This window comes from Pipistrellus hanaki (genome assembly GCF_964339955.1).
Source record: "Pipistrellus hanaki genome assembly, chromosome: 8".
Lineage (NCBI taxonomy): Eukaryota > Metazoa > Chordata > Mammalia > Chiroptera > Vespertilionidae > Pipistrellus > Pipistrellus hanaki.
In genome coordinates, this window is record NC_140510.1 from 34,274,422 (window position 1) to 34,297,770 (window position 23,349).

Consider the following 23,349-nt stretch of genomic DNA (forward strand, 5'->3'; position numbering starts at 1 on the left):
ATTCATAAACTTTGAGTATTATGCTTTTGTTTTGAGTTTTACCAGTCTATTCTAGAAGACATTTCCTGGAAAAGTGTACATTAACCCAGGAAGATTTTAAAATGTAATTCCTGATAAGTATATTTAAAATATAGGTGAGGACTTTAAAGTATGAGTAAAAAAAAAACAAAACATTTTCCTAGCACTTTTTAATCAAATGGAATTGTGTTAATACCATAGTCACATTTCTGGTAGTTTATGCTTCATATAAGCTTCGGGTATAATTGAACATTAGCAGTGATGACAGTTTATAGAAGGTGGTCTTGCTGTTAGAACTTACCTTCTTTGCATTCTCTCTACTTCTTGCTCCTCTTGACCACTTTCCCTAACAGCCCTGTCTAAAATATCACCCCTGACCCAGGGAGTTACTCCCCCTGCCACCTATTTTCCCCTTTATTGCCATTTTTAATAATCTTATGACTTTCTTTTGGTTGATTTTTATCTGTCTTCCCCATGTGGTTCCACAGAGCAGAGACGAGGGTAGTAGTCCTGCTCTCCCTCCTTGGTGGATCTCTACTGCCTAGAATCACGCCTGGCCCACAATATGTACTCCGTCAATATTTGTTAAAGGGATCTGCCACTTGCTGTCCTAATCATACACCACACGCTCACCTTAATTTTTTATCACTGGCTTCTCTCTTTTTGCTTCTGTTTTCTCCAGAGATTTTGTGATAGGAGCCGAGCTACTTCCATTGTCTGGGTAACTAGGTAGACAGACAATAGCCCCTTGGTTTAGTGGAGAACACAGCCTTTAGCAGGGTGGGGGTAGGACTGAGGGGTTGTGGACTGTTCCTAGAATTTCCGAGCCTTGAGCACATTTCCTTTATTTGACCAGTGATTACGTTCCATATTCATGTCCATTAACTCATTCATTCATTTGTTCAACAAATATTTGAATATCTACTAGGTAGCAAATGCTGTGGTAGGTGCTGTGAAAACAAAATTAATAAGATGCTCTCTGTTCTTTTAGGAACATCAAAGCTCCCTAGGTCTGCAAGGACTATTTGTGTGCCTGTTGTAAAACCAGTTCCTAGGATAATCCCTGATACATTAAAAGCATTGAGTACATGTTTGCTCAATTAACGAGTGTTCAATGCAAATGTTTAGAAAACAGTTTGTGCTGCAATAAATGTGCTTATAAAGTGTGCCGTGGAAGCACAGAGGAGAGAAGGCTCTTGTGGCTGATTGGAGCCAGGGCAGGTTTGGTGAAGGAAAGATGAAAAGTTGAGTAGTGTAGAGAGGTAGGGCAAGATGTTTTGTGGAGTAGGACAATATGGGCAACAAGCCAGAGGTGTGAGAGAGCAGAGTTGTGTTTGAGGAAGGGCACTTGGGTCAGCTTGGAGATGGAGGGTCAGTGAGAGGGAGTGGTGGGCACTGAAGCTTTGGAATAATGACTAATTCCCTTATTCAAATACCATATGCACTAACTAGCTCTTGTGGCACAAACTAATCAACTCACCATGATTTAGTTATAGCATTTTTACAGGAAAATGAATTGTGTCTTTCTTTCTTTTTCTTTCTTTTTTTTTAATCCTCACCTAAGGATGGATGGAGATATATATATATATATATATATATATATATATATACATATATATATATATATATATATATATATATATATATTTCCTTTTTTCCTCCTTTTATTTTTGAGAGAGAGAGAGAGAGAGAGAGAGAGAGAGAGAGAGAGAGAGAGAGAGAGGAGAGACACAGACAGAGAGAGAAACATTGCGAGACAGGCTGAGGTTTGAGCATGCAACTGAGGTATGGGAATTGAACCAACAACCCTTCGGTATGAGGGTCAACCCTCTAACAACCGAATAAAATTGCTAGGGCTAGATTGTGTCATAAATAGCCATTTTATAATGCAGTTTTGAAGATATAACCCATTGTTCAGTTGGGACTATATAAGAAAGTTGGTTACATTGCTTGTATAAATTACCTATTGCCACAATCCCACACAACAAACAACCCTTAGTCCCCAGTAGCACGAAAACAATTAGGATTTACTGCTAATGCACTGGAGCAGCCGGGTTCTTCTCATCTTGCCTTGGGTTGGCTCAGAGATTTTTCTGCTCTCGGCTCAACTTGCACTCAGGTCTGCTAGCTGGTGTAGGATGGCCTTGGTTGGAATGAATGACTGCAGCCACTTGCTACATGCCTCTCATCGTTCTACTGGTTCCAGCAGGTCAGCCTGGGGCTGTTCTTTTCACAGCGTTTGAAGAGCTCCCCTTTTCCTTTTTCCCTCACATCCACTGACATCCCATTGACCCAAACAATTTCACCTGGCTGAGTCCAGAGTCAGAGTGGGAGGAGATGCTGTGAAGATGTGTGGCAAAGGAGGCATGGCTGCCAGGAGGGGTGAAGAATTGGGACAATTTTTGCAATATTCTACATAGCCCATAAAGGCCAATCAAATCACAATTGCGTTATAACTCCATATCTAATGCAAGAACATGATTTCTGATTTTATTTTTCTGATTTACTTTATAAAGCACCTGCTTTTGGTCTTTATTAATGCCCATTCTCTTTTCAGACATATTGGGGCAAAGCCAGAGAAACCAGAAATGAAAAAAAATTGAAGTATTGAAAAAAGTGGTAGCTAGCTATTGAAGACCAGCCACATTCTCATTGTATATTTTCAGAGGGGCCACCCAACTCCTCCTTTTTTATAGGACACTGAAGCCCAGAGAAGTACCAAAACATGTGACCCAGTCATTCCAAACCCAGAGCCACTCACCAATATGTCCTGTGAGGCGCTGAACTGTTTCCCTCACCTCTGCCTCTAGCCATCATGTACCTACGGAAATGCATTGTTGTCACGATTTACTCTGAAATAGGTTCTCACTTTGAGTTTTCCTCTTTACATAGTTTATTCATCATATGTACTTAAATCAGAATTTAGTCATCTCCTTACACACACACACACACACACACACACACACACACACACCTACCCCTACCTTTTTCCTCTGCCTCTATCTGCACTCTTCCCATTAGACAGGGAGACTTTAAATATAATGGTTATATGAAATCAGCCTCAGTTCGGTAGGTTATTAGCCTTTGAATTGTCTCTGTCTGCCTGTTAAGGAGAAGCTGCCTGAGAGGTCACGGTGACACTGTCAGTCTGAGACACTGAAGCGTGCCCTGTGCGTTTTGTGGGAAATGGGATGGGATCTTTGGAGCAGTATTCTTTCTTTCATGCATCCTTTTCCTCCTTCCAGAAGTAGGGTCAGGGCACAGGGAGATGGAAGGAAATGCTCTCAACATTTCTTGTGGCGATTTTAATTGCTTATGAATTTTTGGACAGGTGTTATTTTAATCGACTATTTTTTCTCCTAACAATTAGACTTTCTGTATGAATTCCTGGGTGTGTATTCATAGGTCTTTGCACTGTACATGCCCATTTGAAAATATATATTTTATTAATTTTTTTACAGAGAGGAAAGGAGAGGGATGAGAGAGAAACATTGATCAGCTGCCTCCTGCACACCTCCTACTGGGGATGTGCCCGCAATCAAGGTACATGCCTGGACCCCTTGAGTCCACAGGCCGATGCTCTATATACTTAGCCAAAACTGTTCGGGCATGTACATGTCCATTTTAAAGTATGCTGTATTAAAATAAGATTGTATGTAGAATTTCACAACACTGTAGAATTTTAGATCCAAAGGACCAGGAAAACGCCAGGTAATTTGTTACCTAGAGATTTTCATATTTACTTATTCTTCCTACCGTTTACACATTCAATGACTACTTCTCTTTTCCCAACTGTTTTGCATGATAACTTAGCTGCCAAACTTTGAAACCCTCTGAGTAGAGCAATATTGCTATGTCTTCAAAATATTTATACTTGAGGTCTATCCTATGATTACATCGTAAAATATTTTCTACCCAAAATATCTTGCACTAACCTGTGTGTGAGGCCATTGAGCATTGAGGATGAAGGCAAAAATCCTTCTCTACCACCACTGACCTACATTCTGTTCAGTGGGTTGATTGAACATTTTGTTTTTCTAAACAAGGGAAAACAGTTATAGTTCCACCTCTTCTGTGCTTCCTCTCAGAAGCACTGCAAGTTCAGAATGTGCACATATGTAAGATTTCAAGTGCAAAAGGAGAAGAGTAGGAAACAGATTTTCACAGTCCCCGTCTGGGCGCTTGTGCAAGTGCCAACGTAAAGCTATTCGCTGATTAGTGAATAGTATGTTGCCTGGCTCTGAGGAAACAGATTGGAAAATCCAAACTTAATAAGCAGATCAATTGGGTGGGGGAGGTGAGATTGTTGTAGCGCATTCCAATGACATGCAGTATTTGTCAAAAACTTTCTTCTCCAGAAATGAAATTACAGGAGGCATGCAGATACCTTGCAAAATGTCAGGAATGGGGGCTAGGAGGAATTTAGTTAAGAAGAGTGAAGATATACCACTTATCTCAGGAAGCCCACACTGTAAGCATCTGGGTATCTCAGGGCACAGGCTGACTGTAATGTGGGTAGGGGAGGAGATCTACCCCGAATCCAAGGAGGGAAATGAATTAAGCTGAATGTCTGCAAAGAAGGGAGCTTCTGGGTGGAGGTGTGAACTTCTGGTCCCAGAGGAAACTCTGGGATGTATTCATCAATTTCTAGAAGATTCTAATAGCTGGATTTGCTTTCCCCTGCAGAGTAAGGAGAAACTTGTGGGATAAGTCCTGAGGGAATCATACATAACCATTTCTCCTTTCATTCCACTTTGGGTTTAAGTTCAGATTTTATAATTTCTGGGTTTCTCTGCTCTCCTTAAAACTTCTTGCAACCAATTCATGGAGGTCTGAAGTTCTTTAACACTAGACAAAACATTCCATAGTGAAGATTGTAAATCGGTATACTAGTGGATGAGAAAGTTTTATAAAATTTATATGTAATTATGAAAAAAGTTAGGTAATTAAGACTATATATCTAAGGCTATAAATAAGTCTTACTTATTTGTGGATTTTGGCTACACTTAACATTTACTGGATACCTGTTCTGCGCTTGGTACTAACAAGAAAAAAGAAAGATGAACAAGTAAAGCTTCCTCACTTCCCACGACTGGAATGAGGAGCATGGCCAATCATACAGCAATTACAATGGGATGTAAGTTCTCTGAGACTGGAGACACCTGTATCTCTCTCACCATTGGGTGTTCGCTGCATTTTTCACAGTGTCTAACTCATAGCCAAAGCTTATTGTTTCTTAAGCTGATGGATATATGGATGAATGTGGTATCACAAAGATTATAAAAAAAAGGGCACGTACACACTATAATGGTGACACAGGAGAAGGAATGAATAACGTTGCCTTGGAGGGACACAGAGAAGGGGTGACTTCACGGGGAGATGCATGAGAGGTGAACCAGAGCATGAGAGATGAATAGGAACTGCCTGGAGCTCCCACCATGGCACTGCAGCCAGAAGAATGAGCGTGGGCAAAGGCAGGAAGTTGTGAAATAACACAGATGCTCAGGGATTTGCAAATAATTTCCTAGTCATAGGTCATGAGAAGAATGGGAGTGGAAATGTGGCAGATGAAGCCCTTCATAAATAAGAGACGTACCTGATTCGAGTCGAAGCAAGTGCTGCCAGCTATCAGGGCAGGTGTGGAAAAGAAGGAGCAAAGGAACTGGTCTCTCCCTCTCACTTTAACCGAGCTCGGTCTCGTTTACCCTCAGAAGTATTGGGACTTAATGGGAACTTAAACCTCGTGCTGTCTGAGTAGATAGGCCCACTAGAAAAGAAAATCTCCCCCTGGGGGAAACAAGGGGACATATGTAATACTTTCATTAATAAAGATTAAAAAAAAGTATTGGGATTTGAAAGCTAATTAGGGAGGCATTTCTTAGTATAGAAGCCACAGAGCTTGATGAACTATACAAGTACTGCTCCAGTGAGATTTTACATTTGAAAAGGCATTAAAAGAAAGATTTTGTGTTTTCAGAACTTAGAGAGTTTTATTACTAGATGATTGTGTAATAGAGATACCATTTAACAAAGGCATCTGTCATTTAATAAATGGGATTCCTGTCTGGTTTCTTTGAATAGACTTCATGTAAGGTTCAAAACAGCCGAGTCACACATGGCTTTCCAGAGACCTGCCATGTGTGTAAATCAAGGCACATCTAAATGGGTGGGGGTTTCCCACTGCACTAACAGGTCCTGGGCTTTTTGAATTGTCTGTGATGTGTTTCATTGTTATGTGAATAAATCTACCAGAAAGTTTGGATGGGATGGGTACTCTGGTTAGTTTAGATGTATAATTTCTTTAAAGAGAAGATTTATAGTAGAATTTTTAAATAGTTTTTATTTTACTTTATTGACTTCAGAGAGAAAGGAAGAAGGGGAAAGATTGATCGGCTGCCTCTAGCATGCCCCACACTGGGGATCGAGTCCACAGCCTGTGCTTGTGCCCGGACCGGGAATCCAACCGTGACCTCCTGGTTCCTAGGTTGATGCTCAACTACTGAGCTAGGCCGGCTGGGCTATAGTGGATTTTTTGTTTTGTTGCGTTGGACTCTGTGTGCATTTAACTTGGTGGAACATATTCCAATTTCCTACATTAATAAAAGTTGATTTCTTAAACATTAAACACACCTACTGACTGTTCCAGTAGCAACTTTGGGGTCACGCTGAGTTGAAAGTGATAGACACGCTACCCCTCTTCCTAGGTCTAGCTCAGGTCCCAAGGCTGCTGTTGTTTTCTTTCTTCTACTTCCCTTCTGCTAATTTTTTTGATAAAATAACTTTCCATTCTGCATGTTGAGGTTTAATATGTGCTCTTCGCTTGATAAGAGGATTTCATTTTGAAGGAAAGGTTCTCGGCGGATTGTATTAGCCGAGCGGTTTTAGAATAAGATGTTTGTGGGGAGGGGCGGCCGTGGCATCTCAGCCATCGATTCTCTCTTTATAACTTTGCCCTTTTAGCTGGAACAGATTACCTGTGTTGTGCTTCTGGCTCTGCACAGACTGAATCACAAGGAAGAAACTTTACATAAACCATTTATACTAAATGTTTGGTATGCTGGCAACATAAATCAACAACAATATTCATTACAAATTCATCCCTTTATCAGTATTATCTTGATAGAAGCGATCCCAGTGTGTGGGAATTTGAACCCTGCTTCAATACATCTAGCCCCGGATAATTAATTATTCAGGGCACAGAGAATCTGGCCCCTGCAATGTAGAGTAATTCTTCCTGGTCAGCGTTAACTCCACTGGCAATAATAAATAGAAAAAGTCTCTAGTGATGCCAGTATTTTAAAGTGATTAATCATCTTTCCCCCCCCTTTCACTCCCCCTTAGTTTTCTTTAACTAGGATTTTTTCAGCAATAAATCTTTAACAATACAGGTAGGAATTGTTCTGTAATTAAATTTTGCCCTGCTTAATTTCTTACCTTTTATGTGTTCGATTAAAAAAAAAAAAGTTACATGTTAAGGAGCTCTGATCAAAATTCAGACCCGGGGGGGGGGGGGGAGAGAATCCTTTTATAGAATACTGAGAGATTCTCTATGGAAGATTAAGCTCCTGATTTTGAATATTAGATAGCGCACGTACTCATAAAAATTGTTAATCAACACCAGTTGGGGTGTCAAATATTCTGAAGTTTCGGATTGCTTCTCTTTCATGCAGAAGGGTTGTCTGTATTAGGAAAAGTCTGACATATACATATGTTCCCCAAACTGAGAGAATAATTACGTATTGCTTAACTTTCAGATAATCGGTCTGAGCTTTGCAGGAAAGGGAATTTTTCGTCCTTTTCCATGGCACAAAAGTGAGCTTGCTGGAGTGGCAGGTAGATGCCTGACCGAGGACGACTGTGTATTTTTAAATCCTGCCCTCCAGAGCTGACCAGCCATCACTTATATCCCGTGTGACAGGGACAGATGTGACATATCTGTTGTGACACACTTCTGTACTGCCCGCCTGTGGCTGGAGGTGACTCCTGTCCCCCCTCTCTCCCCGCTGCAGGACAACACAACGACGCGCGGATGAACCTTGCCATTGCTCTCACCGCTGCCAGGTACGGGGCTGCCACAGCCAATTACATGGAGGTCCTGAGCTTGCTGAAGAAGAAGGACCCCAAAACGGGGAAGGAGCGCGTGAGCGGCGCGCGGTGCAGGGACGTGCTCACAGGTACGCCGAGGGCTCCGGCAGGGAGCGCTTCCTAGCATCTTGCCTCGCCTGTATAAAGACTGAATTATAATTTTCCTGTCGCTTCTCTTTGACGTAAGCAGATTTCAGAGTTCTCTTAATTATATCCTTATTGTCAACTGCGGCCGGTTTAATGTGAAAATTTTCTCTTGTGGGACCTGGCAAATTCACCCCGAAAAATGACGATGATAGTAATGATACTAAAATGCAGTCATCATAAATGCCCACAAAATCCCCACAGCTATGAACGCATTTTGTTTTCTTTGCAGAAATATGTCGATAAAACAAAACAAACATGCAAGTTTCAGAGTATCATTCACATGGCAAAAACAGTGCATTTACACGTTAGAGTCAATCACTTCACTCTGGTTGGATTTTCCTTCTTGTCCTGAGCCTAAGGCCATGTAGGCACCCTTTCAAAATCACACCCTTTCTTCAAACAAAATCAGCAATGTGACATATATTGTCTCACAGCAACACTGCTCACATGTTTGAGGTTTAAAGAGAAAGCAGCTTATTTACTCATCTCCTTTTCTCCTTATTTGGCACTTGGATGCTGGGCATTTTGCAAAATAACTGAGAGCTGAAATGAAAAAGTCGCATGCTCTCCCCCCAGGCCCTCACTTTGGACTTGGTTTTGGAACATTTACTCAGGTGCGAGCCTTCTGTGTGTCTTTTCAGTAACTCTGGCTGCTCATGTCACGTAGTGTGGTAGACAATATACTTGGCCATAGGTGGAGCTAGTAGATGAATTAATAATCCAAAGCACCCGTGAGCAGAGAAACAAATGGGGTGTGTGATTGATGCTGCTTTCTTCCACAGGACAGGAATTTGATGTGAGAGCCAAATGCGTTATCAATGCCACGGGACCTTTCACAGACGCCGTGCGCCAAATGGATGATAAGGAGGCCGCAACTATCTGCCAGCCGAGTGCGGGCGTCCACATTGTGATGCCTGGCTATTACAGGTACCGGGTTCCCACTGTGACTGTCACCGGAGAACGAGGGGCACAGGCATTGTCTGGATTTAGTGTTTTATTGTAGTAGTTCACCTCTCTCAGTAACAGATGAGGAGAAATATGTCTAATCTCTATATTGTACACCAGAAACTAATGTAATATTGTATATCAACTATAATTAAAAAATAAAAGAGGAGAAATAAAGTAAAGGAACTCATCCAGAAGACAAAATACAATTTCTTAGCTTTAATGGCAATACTCTTTTCTACGAGTTACCAGCAATGACTTGGGATTCATTTTTGTACTTTCTTTAGCGTAGTCATCTTCAGAGAGTTAGTGTGTCAGAATTTTCATTTCAATTAAAACATTAAAATTTAATTTTGCAAAAGTTTTCATAAAGGGCTTTTTAAAAATATATGTATTTTATTGATTTCAGAGAGGAAGGAAGAGGGAGAGAGAGATAGAAACATCCACAATGAGAGAGAATCATTGATCGGCTGCCTCCTGCAAGTTCCCCATTGGGGATCAAGCCCATAACCCGGGCATGTGCCCTTGACTGGAGTGGAACCTGGGACCTTTCAGTTCACAGGTCGATGCTCTATCCACTGACCCAAACCGGCTAGGGCTCATAAAGGACTTTTTAATTAAAAAGTTAATTTTATAAAACATCCAAATTTACTTATGTAAAAATTGAAAATAAGGACCACTCAGATATTTTTATGTTTACAACTTCTGAAATATATTTTGAAAAATATATTAGCAAGTAAAAATCAGATATCATTTCTAATTTATCATAATAACACCGATAATCAGAAACTGAGAAATGGTTAGGGATAGAGATGAAATAAAAATATCGATTGCCCTGGCTGGTTAGAGTGTCTGTTCACATGCTGAGAGGTCGCAGGCTCAATTCCCAGTCAAGTGCGTGAACCTGAGTTGTAGGTTTGATCCCCAGCCCTGGTTGTGCAGAAAGCAACCAATTGATATGCCTTGAATCTCTCTCTTTTCCCATCCAAACCCCTCCCCCTCTTCTACTTTTTCTAAAAATCAGTGGAAAAAATATCCTCAGGTGAGGATTAAAAAAAAAAAAAAATCATTTCATTCTACTTTGGGAGAAATAAATATCCCCATGTTTAGTTAGCACTTTGACCTGCAAGTACTACACAGCCTGCTGGAAACCTGGGAGGCATGGTCCACTGCCCAGTTCCCTTCCAGCTCTATTGCAGATGAGCCTCTTGGCTTGGGAATGCAACTTGGATTAAGAGTTGAAAGGCACTGACCTTGAGCAGCTGTGATGCTGGCAATCCAGAAAAAAGTTTTGCTTTCCATATCAAGCCATTCTCCTCGGTGGGGTGAAGAGATCTCAGATGGAAACATCTCTCTGGGTTCATCAGCCAATCACACTCGGCAATTATATAACTCAAGGCTTTCACTAGGTCCTCGGGGATGAGTTAGACCATAGGGGGCTGCCCTATAAACGGTCTGATCATAACCGAAGGCCTACCATTTCAACTAGAAACTGCTCAGTTTGAAAACGCAGTGAGCTCATTAGCCACTGACTCCTTGCGTGGAGGCTACTAAATGGAGAGCAAGGACTATGCGTTAGTCTGTCTTGTTGGGTTGTTTTCAGAGTATCTTTATGGCATTTATTAAGCTTGTCATGACCCTAACATTCCACGTGTGGAATTCTCTTGGGCCATGGTAACAGCTTTTTAGAAATGATGTTAATGCCAGAAAACCCAACATACAGAAATAATTTCTTTTTAAAGGTACTCTTTAGTTTACCTAAGAAGTCTGGACCTTTTTTAGAGTTGTGGCTATGCTATGCTCTTACAATACAGCAAATGGCTGAAATGCATGAAAAACATCTTATAGCCTAAAGATTTTTTTAACCATTGACAAGAGGTCAGTTTTTTGTTTTTTTCTATGAGTGTCTGCATACTATAAGCTCTACCACTGATTGCTATGTAATTAATAAATTGATTTCAGTTTAAATACAGTTACTTCAGGCAGGCAATGGTCTGCATGAGAAAAATGTTCATTACATTTAATCCTATACACACACACAGAAATTAGCAGGAAGCTTTTTTGCTTCTGATGTCAAGTGAATCGTACATATTGAAAAAGACGTAAGCCTCACTCTGTTGTACATACCATCACCATAGTTGCTATCCATTTTCAAACTTTAGTGTAACAGTGCAGAATTAATTCTTTATAAGAAAACAAACTTTTCCCTAAGGGAGAACATGAATTAGGTAATTTAGAACTGATGAAAGCTATTTCCAAATGGATTCTTAAATTTTTATACCAGACATTAATAGCTTTGTCTTCCCTCTGTGCTTGTTAATTCTGTGTTTGACACATATGTCTTCACTTAAGCAGTTGATTCTCTACAGGTTCCAGTTACGTGTGTTGGTAACCATCACCTTCACCCTTTAAACTGCTTTTATTGCATTGGAAGGTTTTAAAGGATTCAGTAGTTATGCTTTTCTAACAGCATTTCATGTCTAGGTTGCCGTATATTATAATTTCATGCTGAAGTTGATGAGGCTTATTTGAGTTATATAGGAGTATTACATGATATCTAGCCCATAAGATGACCATATATAAGATATACCAACATATAATTTGTTGGAATATGGAATTTATCTTCTTGTTTCAATTTAGCACTACTTATAAAATTGAAAACTTGAACTCTGAATGAGTTAAATTTCCAACCCTAAAGTGTAAGGGCATATTAACCCAGGATCAAATTAGGTGCTTACAAAACACATATTTAACTAAGTTTCTTTTAAGATTTTAAGAGAATCTTATAATAAATATAAAGAAAAAAAATAAGTCATTCAGAGACTGAAAATACTCCATATTTATAGTTTTCAATATATAAAAATGAGAGTGAAAATATTTTAAGTAACCCTGAGTAAAGATGATATCTTAGTTGAAGATTTAAATGATTGATATACTTCTGTGATGATTTTTTGCATGTGCTAAGTGGGAACTGTGGCCCTCTCTCTCCTGTCTTTCAAATAGGCTGTAGAAAGTGATTTCTTTTCCCCAAAGTTTGTGTAGACATGGCAGGATATCAGGAGGCTGATGGATTTTGCAAAAAAAATAAAAAAAAAAATAATATATATATATATATATATATATATTAGTCTTCCTTGTGGTTTAAATAAAGAAAGTGCATTAGCTGAGCTGACTGTGGATTTCCTTTACATAGGACATTTTAAAAAATGATTTTAGAGAAAGCAAGAGAAAGGGAGGTCGAGAGAGAGAGAGAGAGAGAGAGAGAGAGAGAGAGAGAGAGAGAGAAACATCTATGTGAGAAACATTGATCAGAGAGAGAGAGAGAAACATCTATGTGAGAAACATTGATCAGTTGCCTCCTAAATTCACCCCAAATGAGACTTAAACCCAAAACCTGGGTGTATGTCCTGACTGTGAATAGAACCCACCACGTTTCAGTGTACAGGATGATGTGCTAACCAATTGAACAATGCTGACAAGGGCAAAACAATTATTTTGTAACAGTCTGATCACTGCTTCTCTGGGAGTTGTTAGTGTCTAATATTTCTATATGTGAATCAATCTGGTATAAAAAGTTTTTAAAGGGAATACTATCTAATAAAAGAGAAACATGCAAATTGACCATACCTTTGCTACACCATAAGCCATGCCCACCAACCAATCAGGAGTGAGTATGCAAATTAACCCAACCAAGATGGTGACAGCCACTGAGCTGGAGCAAGCAGGAGGCTTGGGTTGCCCCCAACAGTAGAGGAAGCCAAGTTTCTCTTGCCCTGGCCTCTGCTGAAGGCTATAAAATTTCAATTATAGAAGATAAATAAATCCCAGATACCTGCTTCCAGCCTATTCTTGGATCCCTGGGAGGTGTGGCTGGCCTGCAAACTACCACAGGCCCCTCTCTCAGGCTGTCCCATGCCCCAAGGGAACCCCCATCTTGATCCGGGACACCCTTCAGGGCAAACCAGCCAGCCCCCACCCATGTGCCAGGCCTCTATCCTATCTAATAAAATAATATGCAAATTGACTACCACTCCAACTCCATCCACTCCAGGATGGCTGCCCCCATGTGAACACAAGATTACTGTCACAAGATGGCCAGCAGGGGAGGACATTTGAGAGGGATCAGGCCTGTAAGGGAGGGCAGTTTGGAAGGGAACCAGACCAGCAGGGGAAAGCAGTTAGGGGCAATGAAGCTGGCCTGGGGAGGGCAGTCAGGGGTGACTGTATCAGCAGGGGAAGGCAGTTGTGGGTGACCAGGCCAGCAGGGGAGGGCAGTTAGGGGCAATCGGGCTGGCAGGGAAGCAGTTAGGCATCAATCAGGCTAGCAGGGGAGTGGTTTTGGGGGTGATCAGGCTGGCAGGCAGAAGTGGTTAGGGGCAATCAGGAAGGCAGGCAAGCGAGCAGTTGGGAACTATCCATCCTGGATTGTGAGAGAGATATCCACCTGGACGTTTAAGCCCGATTCTGGTAGGGCAGTCGTGCATCCCTAGAGGTGTCCCAGATTGGAGAGGATGCAAGCTGGGCTGAGGGACAATCACACCACCACCATCACCACCACCACCCCTCTCAGCCCCTCCCCACTCTACACACACACACACACACACACACACACACACACACACACAAATTTCATGCACCGGGTATCTAGTGATAAACATAAAAGGTTGACTATATGCCCTTTTAAGTTTGTGGATGTAAGAGAGATTTCTTAAAAATTTATTTAAACCAAATAGAATTGTGTTTCCTATTGCAGAAGTTGCATTAATAGAAGCTGAAAATAGCTCCTGGTAAATACTGTTAACCCTGGCTTGCTTTGAGAATTCAGTCAAATAGAAACAACTTTCTGGAGATTTATAGTGTTCTATTTGAATATGCTACTTTCAGATTCCTTCCACTCCTTTAACAACTTCTCCAAATGTCTTTGAATGGTTAATGATATATTCAAACAACAGTTTCTACTGATTTAATAACACTATTGGATGGGGTTTGGTTAATTTTTTAATAGTTACCCATCCTTTCAAGTGTGTTTTCTAATTTGGTTTTAGAATATAAGCACACGTTAGTGAAAATTCTTGATTAATATTTTGGAAGATTTTATGTAATCTGTCAGAAGAAGCATCCTTAAACTTCAATTTCATAGCATAATGCATTAGTGCCTTCTCTCTGTGTAAATATTTTCATCACATTCTCCTTTTTGGTCTTATCCTAGTACGTTATTATTTTAGTAGTAGTAGAAAACTGAGCCCCTTTCTTATGGCTGTACTCCTTGAGATTTTTGTAAAATGAAATAAAGTAAGAAATCTCATATTTGGTCAAATGGTACAAGTTCAACTAGGCAAAAAGAAGTAAAGAACTTTTTGGTTACGTTTTAGTTTCTAGAAAGTTGACCCTTCACTTTTCTCATGTGCTTCTGAGACCTTCTACTAAAAGATGTGCCAAATGTCAAATGTCCCAGGAAAATACTTCTCATAGACTTTAAAAAAAGGTTGAAGAGCTATCTTTAATTGACCATCATAAAAGAAATTATAGACATTTATCTTGTTGACATTATCTGATGTGAATTGTCCAAGGAATATAAAATCCCAAACAATTGTAAGTTGAAGTCCACTTTCATAATTAACCTTGCATTTCTGAGATGGATTTCTGAGATGGGGAGGGTCGGTTCTGCTGCGGAATATTATCATTATCACACTTGCCCCATTACTTTTTGTTACCAAAGTTTTTTTTTTTTTTTAATATTTAAATTTATTTTTTATCCTCACCAGAGGATATGTTTTTTAAATTGATTTTTAGAGAGAAAGGGGGAGGGGAGAGAAAGAGAAAGAGAGAGAGAGAGAGAAATACATTGATTGGTTGGCTGCTCTCCATATATGGGTGGGGGGGGGGAGAGAAAGAGAGACATTGATTGGTTGGTTGCTCTCCATATATGTACTAACTGGGGATTGAACTCACAATCTAGGTATGTGCCCTGAATGGGAATTTAACCTGCAACTTTTTGGTGTATAGGACAATGCTCCAAAGAACCGAGACAGCCTAAGCCAATTTTGTTTTTAAAGGAATTTTTAGGTTAGTTTAATGGCCGTAAAAATAACAGCTCATGTTGTTCTTGTTGGTTTATGCGAGATGTGATGAATGAAATAGGTTATAGATTAAGATTAAATTTTTACTAATTTCAAAAATAAAAACATGTTCCTTTTATCTCAGCCCAGAGAGCATGGGACTTCTTGACCCAGCGACCAGTGATGGGCGAGTTATTTTCTTCTTGCCGTGGCAAAAGATGACTATAGCTGGCACTACCGACACTCCAACCGATATTACTCACCATCCTATTCCTTCGGAAGAAGACATCAACTTCATTCTGAACGAAGTGCGTAACTACCTGAGTCATGATGTTGAAGGTAATGTATCCATTCCCTTCAGTTTGCCTTCTCTCTTTTATAAATGTCTCTCAAACCATTCCAGCTCTCCAGGTAACTGCCATGTCTGCAGTCTGACTCATCTTCACACCTGCCTGCTCCACTTCTTTCTTCTTCCAGAAAATTCATGAGAACCAAATTATAACACTGTGGGAAGAGGTTGCCTTTCTTTCCCTTCTGTTTTCTGCATCCACATGGATTCACGCAGTCCTTTTCTGGTAATTTTTAGTGGCACAATAGGAGTGCTGCACATGAGTTCTAAACATACGTGTTCTTTGAGAACAGTATGAAATATTTGTACTGCTATTTAAATTCCAGAGCTTGGGAAGGTCTGATTTACAAATACAGGGTATTCATAGGAAATAGAGAAATAATTAGAGCATAGAGGTATATTTTAAGAAGTTTCGTGAGCTGTTACCATGTGGAAAGTAGAGTTTTGACTGTGAATTTAGCTAAGAAGGGTCTGTTTGCTTGTATTGAAAATGTCCAAGTTTACTTAATTCCAATGCTAACCTGGGCATACTTTTATTTAACTTGGATGTCATAGCATTTTCTCCAATGAACATATATAATGATTTTTTTTTTAAATCCAGGCTAATTTCATAAGTTCCCAAATATTATCCTTCTATATTTCCTCTGTCAGTTAACAACCTCACCATCCATCTAGTCACTCAAGCTAGACATGGCATGTTTGTCTTTGGTGATCCTTCGCTTTCCATATCCATTCTGGTTTCTATTAGTGCTCACTCCTTACACCCCCTTTTTCTGGCTCGCCCCCGTCATTTCTCACTTGAACAGTTACATTGGCCCCCTAGCTGGCTTCTATTTGTCAGATCTCTGTCCCCACCCAGTCTGATCTTTCCACCAGAACTATCTTTCCAAAACACAATTCTAATCATCTCTTACCTGCACTAAAATATCCCTTGACTGTCTCCCCATTGGAAAAGTTCTAAACCATCTCCCATGGAATTCAAGGCTTTTCACAATTAGTTTTTGCAGGTTTATATTCAACTGCACTACCTCTGTGTATTCTGTGGTCTAATCGTTGTGTTACCATATCATCAGGTCATGCACTTTGATACCTCCTCCTCGTTTAGACTGACGGCTCGCTCTGGGATACCTTCCCCGCCAACTTTTCATCTTGTCTTTTTACCTAGACTCCCATAAAATGCTGGCCTAGTATATCACATTATATTATAGGTAGCACTCTGAGATGTATTTTCACTTGGAGCTCCTTGAGGGTAAGGGTTTTTTACTCAGGTACAAAGCTTACTGTCTATCTGTTATGGCACTCATGATGGTTTTGAATTAAAATTACTAATTAATTAGTAATTAGCATTAGCAGCTTGGAAAGCTTTCTGAAGGAAGGTAGGAGGTTTAAGATTTAGTCTCCATTTATATCAGAAATCTTATAATGCTGGCTTCAGTGGGAGACATGCAAAGACGATTTTTGTCACGATGTGACTCACTGGCATCTATGGATCCTTTTTTCCTAGAGATTTTGTTCACTGTGTGATCACATATTTATAAACAAACCGCTTTGAAAATGGTTCAGGTCACTCTCCTAGTTTAATTGATTCACATTTTGCAATTTTAGTTTCTTCTAATTTTAAGCAATGGGTTTTATTTGAATAGCGTCTCCTTGGATATCTGTAATAATAGTATAAATATATTGAGTACATATAGTATAAATATATTGAGTACAATATATTGAGAAGCTTCATGAGCTGTTACCATGTGGAAAGTAGAGTTTTGACTGTTTTTGAAATCTATGTTGCTAATACTTAGGTTCACACACAGTTATTAGGGAAATAATCATGATTAGTTTAATATCCATATTTAAATAATCAAAGTGCTTTGCAATTTTACCTTGATCCCTTTTGCAAGGGAGGAGCTTCTTCTGGGTATGATTATATTTTAATCATATAATCATTGCTTATTATTAATGAACTATGTTTCATTTCAAATTTACATTAAAAGTAGGTTTATATCTTGGCCTTACAAACAGGAAGTTTGATTGTTGGAGCAAGAAATAAAATTAATTCAGGAGCAGAGAGCTCTATGTTGACAGTTTCCAAATTCTTAAAGTTCAAATGCAGTAACAACGAGAAAGCTAAATGCTTACATGTGCTGGGAGGCTGGATGTGCGGGAAACAGATCTGGTTCCAAGAGTCTGTCGTGCATATCCCCGTAGGTGGGGATTTCCACCAGGGACATAGCTCCGGGCTGTAACAGAGACTGGACCCTGCACCCTGCTCTTGCATTCTGCCTATCAGTAAAGGGAAGACTTTTGCCATACCTGGTGGGAGCTGGGTGATCTGTAAAGCTTGTTTCAGTTCACATACCTTTGGTAATCAGGGAATTGGTGAAACTAACAAATAGTTTTTATCAATTCTGATTTCTGATCAAAGTGGTTGATTGAAATGAACAAACATCTAAAGACTAAATCCAGCCTTTCTCTGGTGGTCTGGGGACTTATGAGAGGAGTTCTCCAGATAGCAAATACCTGGGGTAAAAGCAGAGATCCTAGCTATTTCACACACTTCATTCATTTTCCTGTGCACCCCATCTGTCACAGCTTCCTACTTATAAACTTACCCTTCGTTATAACGAACAATGAATGATTCTTTATAGTTGCTTTTCATTTTTATTTCTAAGTTATCAAGAGCCTCATACTTGAGGAATTACCATCAGTCTTGGGAGAGTGTTAGCTGAAGGATATCTATATCTTAAAGTGAGACATTCAAATTTGTATTTTTTCCAAGTAATTTCTCTTCTCTCCTGAGGAAATGTGGGAGAAAACTCACCGTCAGGAACCACTGAGTTATTTGATGACATGCTGTTGCTACACATAATTTAATCTTTCCATTTGTGTATAATATTAACACATGTTTTATTTTTTGTAAAGTCTACCATTATTGAGCACTTTTTATCCTAAACACTCTGCTATCCATATTGCCTATATTATCTCTTTGATTCCCCAGAGCAACCCTATGAGGTATATTTTAATTCCCACTTCATAGATGAAGAAACTGAGTCCCAGCAGTCTGAAGTTTCTTGCCAATAAATCTTTTGTGTATGGGAGACATGGTGTGAGTTGAGTACAAGTCAGTCTGGCCTCAATACTTGTGCTTCTGAAAACAGCACAATTCTCTGATTGGTAGTTTCAGGTTTCATGATGTGATATTATATTTAGTACTACAGAGTGGATTAAGTCTCAATTCATTTTATGGGAGTTGCTCGTTGCTCGACACTCTCAGAATGATAACAACCTTTCCTCTTACCTGGCCTTATTTGAGTTTGTATATTAAACTAGAGGAGATCCCATGGTTCCTCACTAAAACCTTGGGCTAAGCCATCTTCTTTACAGATTCAAAAAATTTAAAAAGTTTGATATAGATCCTAGAGCAGTAATCATTTTTAAAGGATTTATTAAATGGATGAATAGTAAAATCCTGACAACAGTTTCTGAGCCTCCCCAAATGGCTATATCCTTAAGGAAAAAAGAAAAAAAAAGTGTCAAATCTTAACACTCCATGCTGTTCGCAGCAGCTGCCACACTTCTGCAAAATGCGTCGGAACAGATCCGCAAAGCATTTTGCCTGTTGGGAATAAGACCATGTCTTCTTTTACGACGTAGAAAGCTTTCCATTCACAAGCTGAATTTTCTAGATTGCTTGTTTGTTCTTTTCTGAAGCGAGTGGGTAATTGATAGTTGTACGGTGCCTATCTGGTTAGGAAGAAAAACGATCCTTTGAAAAATGTATCATCAAGTCTGCTGTGTGCAGGTTAATCAGAAGGATGCAGTGGCGAAACTAAGCTACGACTTACAGGGATTGAGAGAGACAGAAGATTTGCCAAGTGCTTTATCCATGTAGTTTTTCTGGAGTGCTTCTCCAGGCAGCATTTCTAGTTGTGCACAGGTTTTCACATATGCAATTAGGAGTGTTTATAGATTGCCTGCATTTCAATTAACAACTGCACCGGCCATATCAACTCACTGCAGACCTGCCTTTTCACTGCCAGAGATTGTACCAAGGTTATCAACTTACACAGGCTTGGATGTCTTCCAGCTGTTTAATTATAGTGTCACATGTTTTGCTTTTTCTAGTTTCATTAGTTTATAAATGTAATATGGTATCTTATTTCTGTGATTAACACTTCATTTCAGCAGGTTAAACATGCTGGTAGAGAAGTATTGATTTCTGACACTATTTCCCCTGTGTTCACTTAGATATTTCACATGCTTTTTATTGATTTTTCGAAAGTGGCACACATGAGAAAGAACACCCCCAAACGTATGGCTAAATTACTGATGTGAAACAAAAACACACATTTAGCTCTTAATTGTCACTTCCCTGGGGCTTCATTTTCTATTAATGTTAAAACAAACAGTTGTCTTGCCAAGTTTTTAAGAGTAAAAATATTAATTATAATTTGAAAAATCACGTAGTATTTAGTCTTTTCGGCTAGCTGTGAACAATGTCTATGCAAACTTTACTATTGTGGTATTCCGTATATGTTATATATAATAAAACCTGAATTAGTTGTTTATCAGCATTGTAATAATACTTCTTAGACATGATGGTAGGACAATTTTATTTTCTAACTGCCCTTTGGAAAATATTGCCAAGGACTTAAATACACTCTGGAGGTACTTGTGTGTTTTTTTTGTGTGTGTGTTTTTTTATCTGGGCAGTTGACACTTAAAAATCAAGTAGGTGCCATCAGGGTAAGCCACTCTAAAAAGTGGTGTTTAATGAGGCTTTTTCTCAGTGTTAATAGTAGTGTTATTTTCTGTTATCTTGTTTAAAGTGCTCATTTATTTTAAAAGGGAATATACAATTATTTAAATATAACCCAACCGGCTTGGCTCAGTGGTCAAGCAAGGTCACAGTTCAATTCCCAGTCAGGGTACATGCCTGGATTGTGGGCTCAATCCTTAGTATGGCATGCAGAAGGCAGCTGATTAATGATTCTCTCTTATCATTGATGTTTTTATTCTCTTCATCTCTCAAATTAATAAAAATATTTAAATATATAAATAGTCATTTGAAATTTCATATAAAACCTAGCCTATTGGCTCAGAGGCCCAAATATTCTTGTTTTTTGATTTGGTAATGTCAGCACTTCTTGTTTGAGATAGAAAGTTCAGAGAATGCTTTAATATGTCACTTATTGAACACCATACTTGACTCCCCACTTAATATTTATTGATCTATACATATTATACATTGAGAACTATACATATTATACATTGATACAGTATATAAAGTCTTAAGAAATGAGTTGGACAGCATAGGTGTGGACACTCATCACTGCAGAAAGGTCTGTGGGGCAGTGTGCCTGCACAGTCTGGAAGGATGTATGTCTACCTTTAGAGAAGGCGATAGTCAGTTTATTAGAGTCAATGAATTTGTATTTTTTTGTTCCATAAAATAATGTGTTATCTTTTAAAAAGAAGAACTCTGGATATAAGAATGCTCAAGAGGTAGTTAATTTAGTGACTCCGTAGTATCTAAAGTGCATGTCTCTTATTTCTCTTCACTCTGCCATTTTCCAAGTTGGGTTCATCCTGCGGCTGTTTACCTCATGGTTCAACATAGCTGCAGCAGTTCCAGGCAATAGTAAAAGATTCTCTCTCTCTCTTTTTTTAAAATATATTTTATTGATTTTTTACAGAGAGGAAGAGAGAGGGATAGAGAGTTAGAAACATCGGTGAGAGAGAATCATCGATCAGCTGCCTCTTGCACACCCCCTACTGGGGATGTGCCTGCAACCAAGGTACATGCCCTTGACCAGGAATCTAACCTGGGACCTTTCAGTCCGCAGGCCGACGCTGTATCCACTGAGCCAAACTGGTTTTGGCAGTAAAAGATTCTCTACACAGTTGGTCTACTGCATAGAAATTTCTTTTTTTCAGAGAATTTTAGTTAGTGATTGTTTAACAGTGTACAATGTTTCCACCATGGGTGAATACCATGGGAAAATATTACTGTGGGTGATAACGAGAGAAAGCTGTTAGTTCAGTTAGTTGCTGTCTTTTATACAAGTGGTTACAATTTATGTTTCAGGTGTTTAGCAATGCTCTGTCCCATGGACTTAGTTTATCACTCGAGGGCTGTCTTGTCATTACTTAAATTTGAGTGACAAGCACTTTATTCTTCAGCAGTAAATAGCTGAAAAATAATCCATAAAAATCATTAAATCTCAAAGCTGAAAGAAAACTGGTAGGGAGAGAGCCTGATCCAACCACCCTCTGGTTGAATAATATAAAAATTCTACAGGCTATGAAGACTGATTCATATTTTAAATGTGATTTAAAATTTGATTATCCCTTTAAAATAAATTTAATGGCAAAATTTATCTGATATAATTCTTAGGCTAAGAAAGGAATGTTAAGATATCAGCAAAAAAGAAAAAAAAAAAAAAAAAAAAAAAAAAGCAAGTTCCTAATATATTATGAATTCTTCCTGGTAGTGTTATTGAGTGTCAGTTTCAAGAGGAGGATTAAAAATGGTATCAGTATGCCTAATGCTTTAGTTAATGTTCCTCTATGAATGAAAGAAAAGTGTTTTAGTTCTGACTTTTTCTTTCAGATTACACAATTTCGTAGAAGTATTTTTCTTCCTGTTATACCAGAAAAGGGAAAGCATTCGCTACCAAGATTATTTGCATATGCTTCAGATTTGCTCTAGAAAGCCTAATTTTCCATGAAATAATTTTAGAGTCAGTCAGAGGGCTTTAAGAGTTGAAACCAAATTCCTGGTCAGCGTGGCTACCTAAGGAATGTCACAGACACACTCTGCAGACTCTGTGGTGACCACAGTGACGTTCTAGTGGTTGGCTAAGTTTTATTTTTAACGCAGTGTGATTTGAACTCTAATGGAAAATAGTGGTAATTTCCTAGTTGGGCTTTTTGTAAAGATGAAAACATTACATACTTTATGTGATCTTTTGAAAGACTTTTGTGGAACCATGTAAAGCAAGAATTAACCCCTAATCCATGTGAGCCATTAGGCTTAAACCTATGAAAGAGAATGCGCACATCGGAGGGGCAGGTCGAGGACTGAAACCCCAGTATCCAGACTCCCTTGTGGGCTCGTGTTGAGAAGCCTGGACGCCTGAGGCTTTCCTCACCAGATTGTTTCTTCTTCCTTTGTTTCAGATACAGTGTTTGGATATGGGTTTGATTAGCCACCCCTGTAGAGGTATATGGGCACCTCTTCTTTCAATCATGTTAAGAGTGTGGCCCTTAAGGAGCCATATTAAAATATGCTACATTTAACTTAGTCCCAATATAATTTTTTAAAATATATTTTTAAATTGATTTTTAGAGATAAAATACTTAACTCCCCATTCTGCCCTACCCCTCCCTCTGGTGACCACTATTTTACTTTCTGGTTTTATTAATTTGACTACTCTAGGTACATTATATAAATGGAATCGTAATATTTATCCTTTTGTGTCTGGTTTACTTTACTTAGCATTATATTCATCCATGCTGTAGCGTGTTTTGGAATTTCTCTTTCAAAGCTGAATAATAATCCATTGCATATACTAGCATATAATATATTTTATTTATCCATTGATCTGTTTGTGGACACTTGATTTGTTTACACATTTTGGCCATTACAAATGTTGTTTTTATGAATTGCATTTTCTCTGCTTTCTATTATTTTTGTTATGAACCTAGAAGTATAATTACTAGGTCATCTGGTAATTCTAATTTTTTTGA

The 23,349-nt window shown here is 39.0% G+C and overlaps 1 protein-coding gene across 2 annotated transcripts in view; it reads left to right on the top strand.

The window, feature by feature from the left end:
- Positions 1-23,349, top strand: part of GPD2 (glycerol-3-phosphate dehydrogenase 2) — a 142,912-nt gene that overhangs the window by 99,497 nt on the left and 20,066 nt on the right. For both annotated transcript variants that reach the window (XM_084891465.1, XM_084891464.1), the window contains exons 7-9: positions 8,028-8,192; positions 9,033-9,177; positions 15,400-15,593. In XM_084891465.1, coding sequence (XP_084747591.1) covers positions 8,028-8,192; positions 9,033-9,177; positions 15,400-15,593 — 504 coding nt within the window. The remainder of the gene's footprint in view (positions 1-8,027; positions 8,193-9,032; positions 9,178-15,399; positions 15,594-23,349) is intronic.